Here is a 17608-nt window from a genome sequence, read left to right on the forward strand (position 1 = left end):
AGAAAGCTATTTGAAGCAATCAAATGTAAAAAAAGGATTAATGCAAAAAACAATTCATCATTATAGCACCACTGAAAATAGCAAAAGATAGATAAATAAAAATAAAGGAAATAACTGAAACATCCTAAACAGGAAATAATTTAAATCATTATGGTACATGTTGAGAAAGACCATTTATATATTTTTAAAAATTATAATAATTAAGTGGTAAAGCAGGTAACAAAACAATATTACAACATGACTGTAACTCTGTAAAAACTAAAGTATGAAAAAAACTGATAGAATGATAAAATGAAGGCATATATATACTCCTATTAAATAGTTTTCCTGAGTTGATGGTTATTCTTGGATGATGGCATTATGGGCAATTTTTATTACAATTTCTTTGTTCTTCTCTATTTTATGACATTTTGACCTCAGTTTACAACCCTCCTTCATATGTAAAGCAAACTCACATATAAAGTCACACATACTATTTCAGCCCTTTTCAACGTCAAATACTTCCTCTGATAAGCAGACAGGAAACATTTACAATATCCAAGAGAATTATGTCCTGATTAGAAATATAATTCTGAAGTAATTCTGAAAAATTATTACAACTGCATGAAAAAGAAGTTGATATAAAAGCCTACCAATATGGATGAAGACTGGATTTTACTGATTTCTTGAAAGATGTGCTTTTTCTGTCACTTGCATTGCTAAACAAAACATTTTCAAGTTATCAAACGTATAAAATAAGTAATATAATGCAAATCTGAAAGTATTTATGGATTTGGATTTATGAATTAGGAAAAAAAACATAAAACTAGAAGTTGATTATTGGGCCATAATCTCCACTCCAGGTCAAAAGCAAATTTTCTAAAGATTATTCACAAAAGTGGTAAATCTAAAACTCATTAGGAAATAAACTATCCTCCTAAGCCCCATCCCACTGTTCCTGAAATTATTAACAACAATGTAATAGTAGGATAAGCATTCAAAGTAACCTTTTATCTGAAGACTTCAGGCCGGTTCTAAGTGCTGACTACAGCAGGTTAGAAAATGTTGGCCTTCAAAACAGCTGTAGATACTAAACACACTACCCCTCTCTTTCTTAAGCATCGGGGGGCCACATCTGAAACACGGATGGGAAGGGCACTTCTTAGCCATTATTTAGACTTAAATGTATTCTTTAATAAAGAAAATCAGGTCTTTTTTTAAAAAAAAAGCGAAGTGGCTCTCTGAGTTAAGAAACTCATAATGCAACTAGAACAAGAAATCTGAAGGCTGAATCTTGATTATACCATGTACTATTTTAACTTGGAAAAAACAAAAACAATCTCTTTAATCCTGTTTGTTTATAAAACAGTAAGACTGCTGATCTCACAAGATTGTTGTAATGATCAAATAAGACAATATATTGAATATACTAAGTGCTTATCATACAAGGAGTGTAGATGAAGAATAAGTGGATAGAATATGAATTTTCCTTAACACATTTTCACATATGCAAGTTCCTCTTAATTTCCTTTTTAAGCCCAATGTCTCATGCAGCCATTCAACAAATATCCAATGAATGAGCAAAGGAATGAACCTGCAATTTAACTACAAATCTCTCTCCTTTATCTAACATTCTTAGCTACCCTCTCTGTAATCTCAGGATATTTATCTATCTGCCTTACTACCAGACTAAGGTGAGAATAAAATGAAAATATCGAGTTAAGCAAATAGTACCTGCTGTACAAAACATAACAGGTAAATGGTGGTTATTATACTACATTAAGAAACAAAACACAGTCCTCACATTTATCTAAAGATAGTGAAGATGTAAGATTTTAGAACTGCTTTGTCTTCATGTTACTGTCAAAACAATTAAAATGCTCCTTTGACTAAAACAAGACAATCAAAATATTCCTTTTATTAGATATTCTTCTATTCATTTGAGTCATTTAAGCAACTCAAAGCTTACAGCTCTCAAACACTTCTAGTTTCTTCTCCATCATAAAATAATATGACTGAGCAAGACCCCTAAGGGGCAGTCCTGGGGGGCCCTTCTCCCATATTCTCTGCTTAAGTAACCGTATCTGGTGCACACTTCCTGAGTTGTTTGGATGACCAGGAGCACTTATCCCCCAGGCCTACTGGAGCCTAAGGACTGATAGTGTTAACTGACGCGGCCCTTGCTGTTACCTCACCATCAACCAACCAGAGGACTGTGCACCAGCTGATCACATACCCTGTGGCTGCCCCCCGTCACCCGGCCTTTGAGCACTAGCTGCCCTGGACTCCTTGCTCGGCGCCCCGCACTGAAGCTGCCCTTTCCTTCACCACAACCCGGCGTCAGCACATTGGCTTTACTGCACACAGGAGAGTGGACCCAAGTTTGATTCAGTAAAAGTAACTCTCTAGAATGTTTCTGATATGAATAAAATGGTCCCTATCTGTGCTCTCCAACAAAAGCCACACAAGGCCACTGAGTATATGAAAAGTAGCTAGTAAGAATGAGAAACTGAATTTTTTATTTCATTAATTGTATGTAATGTACAACGTTACTAACATCGCTAGTAGGTGAGATTTTGCATTCGCTTTTGCTTTTCAGTGGCTGTGTACTGTCCAACAGATGTCGAGTTTCAATGCTTCCTGAAATCCGAACTATCTCCCCATGCCCCTGTGAGTCTGCCGCACTGCCCTAAGCTACCTCAAAGCCCAGTCTGCGAACTCTGGTAGTAAGTATTTGATAATACCAAGGAATTACTGTTAATTTTGTTAAGTGTTACAATAGCATGTGGTTATCTTAAAAAAAGAAACTCCAAAAAGCCCACATTTTTAAAGAAATGCATAATAAACATGTAGTCAGGGAGGCATAATGAAGCACATAGCGATGAAATGCCACTGGGATTTGCTAAAATGCTTCAACAAAGGAAAAAAAATCGTTGAAGCAAACATGGTAAGATCTTAGTAACTGTCTCACCCGGGTGACAGGTATGTATGTAGAGTCTTATTATTTTAGCATTCTCTTTACTATAATGTGTGTTTGATATAATAAAAATATTTTAAAAATAGACCAAGTATTTGCTTCAACAAAGAAATGCTGAATAGCAGGTGGGTGGTTACTTCTGTCAGGGAGGGAGAGAAAAGGCTATAGAAGAATACCCCAGGGCTTCACCACTATTGAAGATGGTTTATTTCTTTCACTTCTTTGTGTGTCTCAAATGTTAGACCTTTTTAAAATTAATTGTGAATATTTTAAAGTAATGTATAGAAATTGCCGGGCTTCCCTGGTGGCGCAGTGGTTGAGAATCCGCCTGCCGATGCAGGGGACACGGGTTCGTGCCCTGGTCTGGGAAGATCCCACATGCCGGGGAGCAGCTGGGCCCGTGAGCCGTGGCCGCTGGGCCTGCGCGTTCGGAGCCTGTGCCCGGCAACGGGAGAGGCCACAGCAGTGAGAAGCCCACATACCGCGCGTAAAAAAAAAAAAAAAAAAAAAAGAAATTGCCTAGGGCTCATTTCTAAAAAAGGCAAACGATCTGACAAAAAGAGAAATTTACTATAGCCAAACTCAGAATGAAAGAACACTGAGTGGAAAAACTAAAGTTGAAGGGTAAGAAAAACCTAGCAGTCATTCAACTAATGGGAAATGTAAGCAGCAGCTGCATTTACTAAATCTTTCGTCAACACCTAAGCCCCATAATAGATACAACATTGTAACTAGAAAGTGTTTACATGAGTTAAAACTTTGGAACTTACCATCATAAACAAAGTAAGTTTCATCTTTGAAAACAAGCACAGCGGGCATCTCTTTCAGGGTCACATACTGCGAAAATCAGAAAAAAAAATTTCAGTTGGTAGCTGTGAGTTCAAAATCATTGAAAGTTCAGGGGGGAAAAAACCACAATGATGACAACCACAAAAAAGTTACCAAGAGTTAAAAAGAACACAGTCAATCCCTAGCTCATCCAAGGACTGGGCTTGATATCTCTTTATACACCCCCGGCACGGTGCCCTGTTTGCTATGGTGAAACCATGAAATATTCTTAGAGTTAACAGACTCAAAGATATCACAGGAAGTGAAGGCCAGGAGGCACTCTGAAACGGCGGAAGAGCAGGGCCTAAGGGAGCAATCAGCACAGGTAGGTTCTGCCCAGCACTCCCAGGCTGTGAAACAACGAGTCCATCACTTCATCCCGGGAGTCGGCTTCCCGTGAATCCAGGACTCAGAGCACCCACCTCACTGGGGCGTTAGGAGAGTGAGATCTGCTAACACACGCTGAGAGGTGAGGGCAGGCTTAAACGATAAACTGCTTTATGAATGGGAACTTACAATGGCAATCAATAATAAGGAATCCATTCGGTGGGTACCTGCTTCTTATACCTGTGTTGTACTTATTTCAAAATAATAAAATTACAGTAGAGAAATCAGTATCAGAGCAGAAAAGATATAATTTAGGTAAGCCACACAGAATCACTACATGAGTGTGGTAATACTGAGCATATCAACAAATGAATCAGTAGATAACTAAAAAGGTAAAAAGAATAATAAAATAAAAATAAGGACAGCTATCCTGGGAAGATTAAAAAGGGAGGAAGGTATGTCACAGGTGATCTAGGATGATCTGGTTACATTACAGCACCAGGAAAATAACTATTGTAAGGGCAGTGGTGAAGCTCTCAGGTGAGGCTCTACCATCCAGCAGGCCTCTATTCACCCATGGCTGGCAGCTCATCCACACAGGTACCCTGGGAGTATCTCACAGCATTCAGCATCTCTCCCTTTCAAGGGCACCCCTGAGTGAGCCAGTCTCTGAAATCACACCCGGGAGTCACTTGTCCCCATGACTCCTCTGGAACTGTTTCTCTTCAAACCACCCACAACCGCTATGGGGACAAACACCATGGTTCTTTCCTCTCCTCACCTTGGTTGCTTCACAGCATCTTGCACAACTGGCCACTCCTTCCTTAAACACTTTTTATCTTGGCTTCCCATTCACCTTGTTTTCCTCCTTTACTGGCAATTTCTTCTCATTGTCTGTCCTTTGCTGTTAGGACCTGGACCCTCTTATCTCCCCCCAGATTTGCATCCCATGTCTAATAAGTTTATTTCATTTATGCAGCCGTGACTTACCTCCAAACTCTTATCTGATGCTTGTACTTGGATGCCTAATACATCAACTTAAATTAAAATAAACCTTCAAAACTCCATCACTCCTCCCATACTCCAACTTGTTCCTTCCCCAGTATTCCCCAGCTCATAAATAACACCACCATCTAACCAGTTGTTCAGGCCAAAAACCTAAAAGTCATCCTTGAAGCACCTCTTTTCCTCTAGAACAAGCTCAAAAAATTCTATCTCCAAGTACAATTCTTTCACTTCTTCCTAATTCTCTTACTAACTTTCAAGCCTAAATCCTAGATTACTTCAAGAGTTCAACTGAGCTTCCTGATCTAGTCTCATCCTGATCCAACTGTTTCTGCACTTAGCACAGAGCAATGTCCTTAATATGAACTTGAGACTAAGTCCTCACATGCGTGGCCATGACCTAGAAGGCCTCCACTGGCCTCTGCCTACCTCCCATCTCCTTTCTCACTGCAGTTCAGCCACAATGCCTATGGCTCTGTTACTCCACTATGCCAGGCAGGTTCTCATCTTGGCCGTCTGTAACGTCTGTTCCTTGTCTCTGGTTTACTATGGCCACAGATCTGTGCGTGGCTCCTTCACATCCCGTAAGTCCCAGTTCAGATGTATTTTCTCCTCAGACAGACATTTCTTGATCAATCAATCAAGAGTAGCCATCCCACCTCTAAATGTCCTTACTATCACACTGCTCCTTTATTATTTTTTAGAGCCGTTATGATATCCTGTTTATAGCTTTGTTTACCGAGGACCACTATCTCAGTCTGAGGACCCAAGAGAAGGGTCTTATCTGCAATACTAAAATTTAGTCCACTTCCCCCACCCATGAGAACGTAAACTCCATCCTATCAGGGTCCTGATGATTTTGCTTGCCATCAATAATCCAGGACTTAAAACTGTGCATGGCACACAATTAAAGGACAACAAACAGTTGTTGAATATATATATAGTAATTAATACACTACTTAAAATCCAACTTTAAATATTACCTCAGGAACGACTTCTTCTGAGGCAGAAAAAAAGTATGTATATACAATTAATTCTGAAGCAGCATCGATGTATTTCTCCTGTGAAGATACAAACAGAAAAAAGGTGACTTTTTAAATATTAATCAAGATCAAAATTCATTCCTCATTAAACATTCAGAGCAAGTAGTATCACTGCTAAGTAGTATCATCACAATTAGCTACCTTAAGTCTTTTCATGTGAAAAGATTAAATATAAGGAAATGAAATAAACTGTTTCTAAGGCAAAAGACCATTGTTAACTAAGTGCTTTTATATGCCTTCAAATAAAGTTCATTAAATATAACAAGCTCAATTCCTATTTATTAATTTAATTTGATGATGATTATAGGAAGAGATGCGTGTGTCTGACATGCAAACACAAACATACATACATACAATAATCTTAAGACAATGAGCTTTTGCTTTTAAAAAGTTTACACTCAAACTGCATGTTGCAGTTTCAAAGACTCAAAATGCTAAAAAGCAATACAAAATCTAAATAACCAGGTCAATAGAAGAAATATACTAACACAGGCAACATCCACCCACTTTTTACTCAATTCTGTTTCATGAAGGCAAATACTATAGAGAGTATATGACGAAGTGTTTTTATTATAAAAATACTTAGATTGAACTAAAGTATTTCTAGTAAGAGTGAAATAAGTCCTGAGTTTTTGGTGAAGCCCTCATTATACAGAAAATTAAATTACAATATATCTGTGCTTGTGGATTAAAGAATAAAATCATTTGATACCTTCAGAGGTGACTCTCCACCTATATAAACAAAAAATACACGATGCCTCTTCCGCACATGTTCAAACATTTGCTGACTTGGAAGTGGCCGAATTAGAGCCCTGTTTGAAAATAAAACAAAACAAAAAAACCTGCACTTGAACTAAGGATAGTACATAATTTACTCCTATTTATATGTCATCCTATCATATCTAAAGTTACAAAGCTTTAATATTGTATGAATTGCATTTTAAGTATATCACTCAATCTACATAAATCTAATAAACTATGGCCCATGACCACTGTTATACCCATATAATAAAAATACAGTACCTACAATTTAATCTACCAGTTTAAAAAATAAGCTTTAAATACATCCCTTTAGAGAGTATCATCTGAACCAATGTTTTGATAGGCAAAGATGGAACTATAATCCATTTAGAATCCTCAGCTAAAAACAAAACAATCCGCATGAGAATTATTTTTTTCTCCCTTTCGAAAGATCATTCACACAAACACACTGTGAAATGCTATCCCAGGAGTTTATAATATAATGTTTAGAATAGCTATGTCTTACTCTGACCACTTAAATGCTAGTTTTAAAACACACTATAAAGGTTAAAATCTAAAATGTTTCCTAAGTGTTATTCTTCTCAGGAAAAATAAAATGGAAAATGGTAGTCATATTAGCATATGAGAATCTCATGAAGAGAAAACAAAACTACAAAAAGTTTTATATACAGTCATTTTCAAAGCCAAATAGACTGAGAAATGAATTATACCAAAGATTATTATAAAATGTATCACTTATGAAATACTATTAAAAGCTAAGAGGCAGTCTTTTTTTAGTGTGGTCTATATTATTAGAGTTTTACTCCATCACATTTGCAAAAAAGAACAAAATGTATTCTGCAAAGGCAAACATTTTCGAAACACACAATTCTTTAAATGCATTGCATCACTATACTCTAGCCTCTATTTTAATACTTTAGTAATTAACGAGTAAGTGATGCAACTCCAGAACTGACTCTTGAAATTTCCTTTGCAGTAGAGTCACTCCCAGTTACATCAGAAGGCCATCTTAAGCTTAAACTAAAACTCATTAAAAATTGCCAAAACATAAAGACTAATTTAAACCATAGAGGAATAAAATAATCCTACTGGCGACCCCCTCATGTAATATAAAGTTATCTCAAAATTTATTTATTCACAAATAAAGAAAATGAAATATGCAATCAATGAGAAAATAGTGAAAATTATAGTTTACTAAAGCTTTGCAAACTTTAATATACAAAGACCATTCCTAATTCTGTGCCTTTTCTCAAATAATTTAAGCTAGATAGTGTCATACCACCCAACAAATCCATTCCAATATTTTAATTTATGTTAAAATTATTTAAAGCTATCAATATAATATATCCTGTCAAACTCATAAGCAACCATACTTTCAAAGTCAAAGTAGGTTAACCTATTTTGATAAATGTTCTCTTCCAGAAGTTACACATAATTACATTAAATAATTATATGCACCAACTTTCTTTATACACCAGCAAGATGTAGAGTAAAGGGCTTCCCTGGTGGCGCAGTGGTTGAGGGTCCTCCTGACGATGCAGGGGACACGGGTTCGTGCCCCGGTCTGGGAGGATCCCACGTGCCGCGGAGCGGCTGGGCCCGTGAGCCACGGCCGCTGAGCCTGCGCGTCCGGAGCCTGTGCTCCGCAACGGGAGAGGCCACAACAGTGAGAGGCCCACGTGCCAGGGAAAAAAAAAAAGATGTAGAGTAAAAAAAAAAAAAAAAAAAATCACCACATTCAAACCAAAAGGAAACACAGAAGAATTTGTTTCCTTAGCAGTAAAACTTCAGAGATCTGTAACTCAGAAAGATCTCTGGTTTCTAATTATATTACTTTCTAAGCGAAATGTGCAATAATACCTCACAGTTGGCATAAAGCAGCATGTGAAAGATGAGGGAAAGTATTTTAGCTGCATCTAAACAGCGTTTTCTGGTATTAAAGGCTAGGGATTAAAGCCCAAGTTTATTTAGAATATAATACTGTGGGGTTTCTCTTAAAACTGAAATTAGATAACAAGAAAAATAAATGAATGTAAACCAGGCAGTACAAAGGCAAAATTATAATAAAAAAAATAAGATTCACAAAGTTGTTAGAAGTAATCAAGTTTTGAAAATGCATTAAAAATCCATTGGGGAAAATATTCTTCTATACACAAAGTGAATTTAAATGTGAGGCTAACAAGTACATAAGATCACGGACCCTTTTATTCCTCTCGAGGAGCTCTTTGCATATGCTACGTAACCCTAGCTTTCCTTTATAAATAAATAGACAAATTTTATTTAGGCTAAACACCTAAAAATATGTATGTTCAATATGGTTTACTCAAATACATTTAACTTGCAAATACTAATATTATATAGTAAAGGCCCATCATAATATGAACTTACCCAGACACTCTGTGAGCAAACTCAATTATATCATCTTTAGTTCGTGGTCCTCTATAATTATACGCCAGGTCACCTTTTAATCTTCAAAAAAGAAAATAGGGTAAAAGTTTAGATTATTTCAACTGTTTTCACATTTAATGATAATCACTCTCTATTGTAACACAAATTACAGCATATAAAATAGTAAATGCAGTGGAATTTTAGAAGTAGCATAATCATGTAAAAAACAGCCAATAACTGGCTTCAGAGAACCAACAACCAAAATGCAAAGAAAAAGGCTGTACTTTATTAAAATTACATGAAAATATTTTACTCTGTATTTGATAATTGCATTGTGTCTATGCCTTCTGATAAATGAAAAATATATACATTCACAGTCAAGAACTCATCAAAGCTTAATTCTCATTATCCTCTCTATTAAAAAGTAAGTGAAAGGACAGGGAATTAAAAGTATTTTGGTAAAAAAAGAAATCTTTTTCCAAGGAGGAGCTGGTTAGTAGTGATCTTGAAGAGACAGCTGGCAGTGGAAGTCTTACCAAGAGGAAGAAATCTTTCCCCAAAGAGGAACCAGATAGTGACCCTGAAGACTCAGGAAACAAGAGGGTCCCCAAGAAAAAGAGGAAATTCTCTTCCAAGGAGGAGCCTCTCATCAGTGGACCTGAAGAGGCTGCTGCCAGCAAGAGCAGCAGCTCCAAGAAAAAGAAAAAGCTCCGAAAGCTATCCCAGGAAAATTAGGATGGACATTTCCCTAGTAGGGCATAACTTACAGAGATATTTCCCAACCCATCCCCTATAGCCCAATAAAAAAACAAACAAACAAACAAACAAACAAAAAGTATTTTGGTAAAGGTAAAACCAATTTTAAGCAATACAACATCAGAGTAATGTGACAGATGCTCCAAGATTAAAGAGTAAAACAGTGCATGAAAATACCTCTTCTAGAAAATTAGATAAATTTCCAAAAGCCTGCCAATGAATTGTGTCCAACTAACTGAAATTTTTTTTTAAATTGTGAAAGCACAGTAGAACATCTACAATTAAACAGAAAGAATAGAAAAGATAATTTACTGAACACAAGAAAGTCAAAGAGGCTTACAAACTTTTTTTTTTAAAGGTTCTGCCCTGGAAGTATTTTGTGTGTGTGCGTGTTTTTTTAAATTTTATATTATACTATATTATTTTTTTTTTTGGCCACGCCATGTGGCCTGTGGGATCTTAGTTCCCTGACCAGGGACTGAACCTGTGCCCTCAGCAGTGAAAGCAAAGAGTCCCAACCACTGAACTGCCAGGGAATTCCCTTAGCAAACATTTTTAAACAGTGGGGGAAGGAAGGGAGGCCAACACAAAATCCAAGAAATAAAAAAATTTAAATTAGTCAAATTTTAAAATCTGAGATTTAAAAATACTAAAATAACTTACTTTATAATAAAAATAAGTTTCAAAATAATTCCTCAACTCTCCACATTATTGAAATAAGGATGAGATCAGGATTAAACTCATGAGAAAATTCAATAACATCATGATTATAAAACACAAGTCCTTTAGAATTATCACAGTATTTCTTCTACCATATACGCTGTCTTAGACCTGATCAACATCTACAGATGAGAATTAACATCCATCAATTTGATTCTTTCTTTCATCTCTAATGAAATAAGTCTATTTCAATTATAGAAAAGTAAAATTTGTTAGGAGACAGGATTCACAAGTTAAACAGAATATACCCTTGAGCTCCTCAGGGGTAGAGCTTTCCTAATTTACAACTGTATACCTTGTCCTGCTCAGCGCCTGTCACAGTAAACTCAAAACACATTTGGTGAATTAGCCATAAACCACACATTAACTTAAGTGCACAGAAAAGCACGGATGAAGTCCCTCTCCCTGGATCACATACTGCACCTAGAAAGAACTGCGGAACCCAAATCTTCAGTCCTCCAAGGAAGCTACTAGAAATTAATGTAATAAAATGTAAGTAGAGTGAACTAATAAAAATACACATATAAACATACAACACTCAACTTACAGCTTAATTGTTGGATAACCTCGAACTCCAAACTCTGAAGCAATGCCTTGGTAAGAAAAAGAATAAATAATTCTAAATTTTTTTAAAATGAGAAACTAGGTAATAAATGAGCCTTTTACTTAAAAAAATATATATTTGTACAAACCCATATAGATATGCTGTTTTCAATTCTTATAAAAGAATATAAACACATACAAAAAAGAAAAAACATGACATTCTCATACAAAATAATTAATTAATAATCCAACTTACGACCTGCACAAAAATACTATAACAAAATTAAAAAAAAAAAGCCAAAAGAGTAAATTTTTATCTCTAAAGTACTTACTTTAAAAGATATTCTTGTTCTAAAAAGATAATATATATATACACACACACATATATAAATAAAGTCTCACTCCTCATTTGACTTCATTTCCAGGACAAATATTTCTTCAAAAAAAGCCCGTCTCTTCCTTTAGTGTTTTCTGAGTCTTAAAAGAACTGCTTTGTATTTTAATGTTAAAAACATAAATCATAATTGCAAAATTAATTTAATATATGATCTAAAAGCAACTTTATCTACTTGTTTTAAAAGTTTCTGCTTCTGTAATAACCTAGAGTAATTCCAGTTATTTCAAAGATTATTCTCAAATCGCACGTTAATTAAAATGAGACACAGTCACTACAGTGGCATCCTTTTGAGGGAAAGGAGAAATAGTAATGAAAACAGGCAAACAACAGAGAATTAGGACTTTAAGAGGTATAGTAATCACTATGGGAAATTAATACTATACTACTTTACAGATTCAAGGCAATTAGGACAGGAAAGAAGAAATAAAATATTCTCAGTTAGTAGACAAAATACAATATACTTACACTTATCCTAGTATATGCAAAGTATACTGTATTTACTCACATGATCTCTCCTTTTGTTAATTTTCTTTTATTTCCAGAATATATTCTTATGATAGCTGGGTATAAGAAAACTACCTCTATATGTGAGTTCTGATTTACTCATCACTTTAGTAATCATTAATTTTGGTTTCTCATCACTCCCCATCAATACACAAGAATAAAGGCAAAGTGAATTTGTGGCAAATAATATCGAAAATCTCTCCTCCTTCCCTTATCAACTCTAGAGCTTCTCCCTTAAATGCATGGAGAGAGGTGACCAGAAGGTTCCGGATAGTGATCAACAATGGTTTTTATTAGAGGCAACACGAACAACAGAGGTAACAAAAATAGGAACTTGGTATATATATATATACATATATATATGTAAATATATATACATATATATATGAAGATACAGGTTCTGCCTCTGAATAGTCATGTGAACTTAGACCAGTTACATAATTTATTTGTGCCAATCTCTAATTTAGGACTTATTCTGTCAAGTATATATATATATACATATACACACACACACACACACACACACATACATACACACACACATATTTTATTGAAGTATAGTTGATTTACAATATTATATGAGTTTCAGGTGTACAGCATAGTGACAATATTTTTATAGATTACACTTCATCTACAGTTATTATGGCTGTATTTCCCTGTGCTGTACAATACATCCTTGGTGCTTATTTATTTTATATATACTAGTTGGTAGCTCTTAATTCCACATTCTTATCTTGCCCCTCCTTGCTTCCCTCTCCCTACTGGTATCCACTAGTTTGTTTTCTATTATCTGTGAGTCCGTTTCAGTGCTGTTGTACACATTCGTTTTATTTTTCAGATTCCACAGATAAGTGATAACATAAAGTATTTATCTTTCTCTGTCTGACTTATTTCACTAAGCATAATACTTTTTAGGTCCATCCACATTGTTACAAATGGCAGAGTTTCATTCTTTTTTTATGGCTGAGTAACATTCCATTGTGTATATATACCACATCTTCTTAAGCCAATCGTCTGTTGGCCCTTGGGTTGTTTCCATGTCTTGGGTATTATAAATAGTGCTGCTGTGAACACTGGAGTGCATGTATTTTTTCAAATTAGAGTTTTCATTTCTTCCGGATATATACCCAGGAGTGGGATTGCTGGATCATATGGTAGCTCTACTTTTAGTTTTTTAAGGAACCTCCATACTGTTTTCCATAGTGGCTGCATCAATTTAATTCCCACCAACAGTATAGAACTGTTTTCTCCACATCCTCGCCAACATTTGTTATTTGTAGACTTTTTGATGATGGCCATTCTGAGAAGTAAGAGGTGATATCCCATTGTAGTTTTGATTTGCATTTCTCTAATAATTAGGGACGTTAAGCATCTTTTCATATGCCTGTTAGCCATCTGTATGTCTCTTTTGGAGAAATGTCTATTTAGGTCTTCTGCCCATTTTTTAATCAGGTTTTTTTTTTTTTTATTGAGTTGTATAAGCTGTTTCTATATTTTGGTATTAAACCCTTATTGGTTACATCATTTGCAAGTATTTTCAGGTCAAGCATATTCTAATTGAATACTGCTGTTATTGAGATTGCCCTCTTCCAAGAAAAAACACAGATTATGTGTGTAATGTATGTTCTTAATGCTCCCCATCCCAAATTAAGAAGGCAGGTAAATATAAGCCATTATTACTTTCAACTAAACCTCATTAAAAACTGCCAAAATATAAAGACTAATAAAATTGACTGGAGGGGGTGGTGTAGCCCAGTAGCAATTGCTTACATAATTTAGTGTAAAATTTATTTGTACACAAATCAAATTAAAAAAATGAAATATGTGGGGCTTCCCTGGTGGCGCAGTGATTGAGAGTCCGCCTGCCGAGGCAGGGGACACAGGTTTGTGCCCCGGTCTGGGAAGATCCCACATGCCGCGGAGAGGCTGGGCCCGTGAGCCATGGCCGCTGAGCCTGTGCGTCCGGAGCCTGTGCTCCGCAACGGGAGAGGCCACAACAGTGAGAGGCCCGCGTACCGCAAAAAAAAAAAAAAAAAAATATGCAATCAATGAGAAAATACAGTGGTGGGATTTTATAGCTGACGTTATGGTTCTCATGATAGGCTTCAGAGAGAAAATCCCGGCTCCACACATAACGCCATCACTTAATTTCCTTGACCTCAGTTTTCTTACCTATAAGATGGAGATGATACCACCCAACCTTTAGCCCTTTGGTTCTTTGAACATTACTTTCATCTCTGACAGAATTTCAACTGACAATGACTGCTAAAACTTCAAAGGTAGGTTTTCCTAAATGTAAATGATTGTATAATTAAAGAGGCACACAGCAAGGCATGAGTTACAGGCACATAATGACCCAGGTTAGGGTTCCAACATCTCCATTTATTGTCCATGCAGCTCAGTGCAAGCTCCTTCACTTTGGATTCCGTGTCCACTTCTGGGGATACCACTCATCTTGTAGGGCTATGGGTGGTATTTAAAACAAGGAAGTGTGGAAAAGAATCTAACAGAGAGTTCGGCACATACAGATGCTCAAATGCTGAGTCCATTTTCTTCTATTCTTGGTCCTGACCTCACTGTTAAGTAATTACCTGTTGACACACTAATGTGCAGAAAATATTAATAAGAACTAGCATGTGTAGATATCTTATAACTGGCATTAATATGCCTTCAACTACCCCTCAAAACAGTTTTGTGAGGTGGGGTGACGGATGCTAATGTTATCTTTCAGATAAGCTAATACTTCGGAAGACTTGTTAACTCGTTAGAAAGCAAGCGTTGATTAGGCAGCAGGGCCGATACTGAAACTCAAGTGTGGGTTTAAATCTTTTGTTCTTTATGGTTTCCTATCAAAGAACAATGGTTTATACAGAAACCTGAGAGCAATTCCATTAAACTGAAGAATCCATCTGCAATGTGAATAACTTCCCCTGAAATTTTGTAATTTTAAATGTTCAGAAAATAAGGTTAAGCATAAAGCTCCCTATTTCATTTGTTTTCTCCTTGAAATGATAACAACTTGATGGTTAAGACAGGCCTGACTTTGAATCAGGGTGATCTTGGATTCTGGGCCTAATTCTGCTGCTAACTTTGATGTCTGAAATTAGTAAAGTCAGTTCACTGCTAATTACCTTCTGTTACTTCATCTACACAATGAAAGGAGGGAAAAAGTGAGGGGTTGAACTCAACCTGAAATCCTTTTCAGCTCAAAAATACTATTTTTCTTAGTGTTTACTGAGCGTCACTATGTGTCTAACCTGGGAAGGGAATAAAATAATGCAGAGGTTCTCAAGTGGGGGTGATTTTGCCCTCAATGTCTGGAGACATTTCTGGTTGCCACAACTTAGGGGGTGGGGAGAAAAGGGAGCTACTGGCATCTAGTGGGTAGAGGCCAAGAATGCTGCTAAATATCCTACAAGGCATAGGAAAACTCTTCTCCCCCACAAAACAAAGAATTATCTGGCCCAAAATGTCAACAGTACCAAGTTTGAGCAACCCTGAAATATAGTCACTGACTAAAAGGGCTTATAATCTAGAAAGGTAAGACTGATCTGCAAATATATCTGAGATCTAAGAATCAGAATAAGAATGTTATTGGCCAAATGCCCTTGAAAGTTTATACATGAAAGGGGGGTAAAATATGATCTTTACTATAAAATGATGTCACACTTAGGTTGAGGAATAAATGGAATTTCAGTGGTTTCATAATAGGAATCAGTACATGACTACAGGTAGCATCATAACATTTTAACTTCTGAATGAGAAACAATTTTTGTGCTCATTTTTGAAGGAATATGTAGACAAAGAAAGGCTAAAATAATATGTGAATTTACACTGGACATTATACAACTTTTTAATGTTATTTGATATATTATTAATTAAAACCATGCATCAAGAAACTTTTGATACACACAGGGCAGGGTAAATCATGAAAGTTCAAATCTCTCCTGTTCAAAATTTCTATACACAGAGATTTGTTAGACTGAGTGTGATGGCATTTATTTCAATCACTGCAATTACATGATTGAGAAATAAGCTACCATCAAACAGTCTAAGAGATTTTCTACACTTGATCACTGAATAATCCTATCCCACCCTAAACTGAGATCCTATAAATAACTATCCATCAAAATAATACTTTACTCTGTGATTCTCTAACTTGAGTGTGCAGCAGAATCACCTGAAGTCCATGTTAAAAATACAGATTCTTGGGCTCCCCTGGTGGCGCAGTGGTTGCGCGTCCGCCTGCCGATGCAGGGGAACCGGGTTCGTGCCCCGGTTTGGGAGGATCCCACATGCCGCGGAGCGGCTGGGCCCGTGAGCCATGGCCGCTGAGCCTGCACGTCCGGAGCCTGTGCTCCGCAACGGGAGAGGCCACAGCAGTGAGAGGCCCGCGTACCGAAAAAAAAAAAAAAAAAAAAACAGATTCTTATGACTCAATCTGCTTTTCATTTGGTAGGGCTGGTGTGGGCCTTTGAAATCTGAATTTATACCGAGCACCCCAGGTAATCCTAATGCAGGCAGCCTGCAGAGTAAACGCTGGGAAACACCGATGCTATAACCGTCTGAAAAGCAACCTATGGGGATGCAAGAAACATGTACAAAACAACCAATCCTTTAGTGCTCTATAGTTAGATGCAGAATACTGCCAACAGCTAGCCTGAAAAAAGAAATTCAATTTCTTCACCTGTTTGATTCCAACTTCTACTAAAATGCCTGTATTTGAGCTGCCTTGAAATATTTAAGAAAACTTTAAGAATTATATGCCAAAAATCTATTTGTAATCTCTAGACGGTAGTTCTTGAATACTTAACTACTTTTTTTAGGAAGATATTTCTTTTCTCCATAGCACATAAAACATCTTCTTGATTCCATAACAGAATGAAAAATTCATCCATCACTGACATTAAACACTAAACACCAGACAATTTATTTATGTTTATTGGTTATCCTTTGACTGACTGAAATAAATGAATGACTGTATGGACGAATGTATGTGTATGCATGTCTAATCAACATATATGCCTAGACACAAGAATTGACTTTCACAACAGTTAAAAGGAATAATTTCTTAAACACTGTAAAAGCTTATTTCAAGAAGTACCAACTCAAGAATATTATCTTATCTCTCTCTCTAAGATAACTTCCTGCCATCGATCTCATCCCCTCTCAAAGTCGCAGCAATTCACTTGTGTGACTCAGTAATTCCAGTTCTAACATCTCACCTGCACTCTAGTTCCCCATATTCCCAAACATCAATAAAGCAAAATACCACAAATTCAAAACAGCTGCTAACATGAAAACACACACAAAATGAAATGTATTATTCTTTTCCATTTAACCAGTGGTAATGTAGTTCAATATGAATTGTGCCAGGAA

General features: G+C 36.2%; 1 protein-coding gene across 2 annotated transcripts in view; it reads right to left on the reverse strand.

Moving 5' to 3' along the window:
• Positions 1–17608, reverse strand: part of TMX3 (thioredoxin related transmembrane protein 3) — a 44022-nt gene that overhangs the window by 15535 nt on the left and 10879 nt on the right. The window contains exons 5-9 of one of the 2 annotated variants that reach the window (XM_024133907.3): positions 11333–11378; positions 9310–9390; positions 6872–6971; positions 6100–6177; positions 3727–3793 (exon numbers count right to left, since the gene is read on the reverse strand). In XM_024133907.3, the coding sequence (XP_023989675.1) occupies positions 3727–3793; positions 6100–6177; positions 6872–6971; positions 9310–9390; positions 11333–11378 (372 nt within the window). The remainder of the gene's footprint in view (positions 1–3726; positions 3794–6099; positions 6178–6871; positions 6972–9309; positions 9391–11332; positions 11379–17608) is intronic. The other variant, XM_007121545.4, reaches the window with a different exon arrangement.

This window comes from Physeter macrocephalus, chromosome 19, assembly GCF_002837175.3.
Source record: "Physeter macrocephalus isolate SW-GA chromosome 19, ASM283717v5, whole genome shotgun sequence".
Classification (NCBI taxonomy): Eukaryota; Metazoa; Chordata; class Mammalia; order Artiodactyla; family Physeteridae; genus Physeter; species Physeter macrocephalus.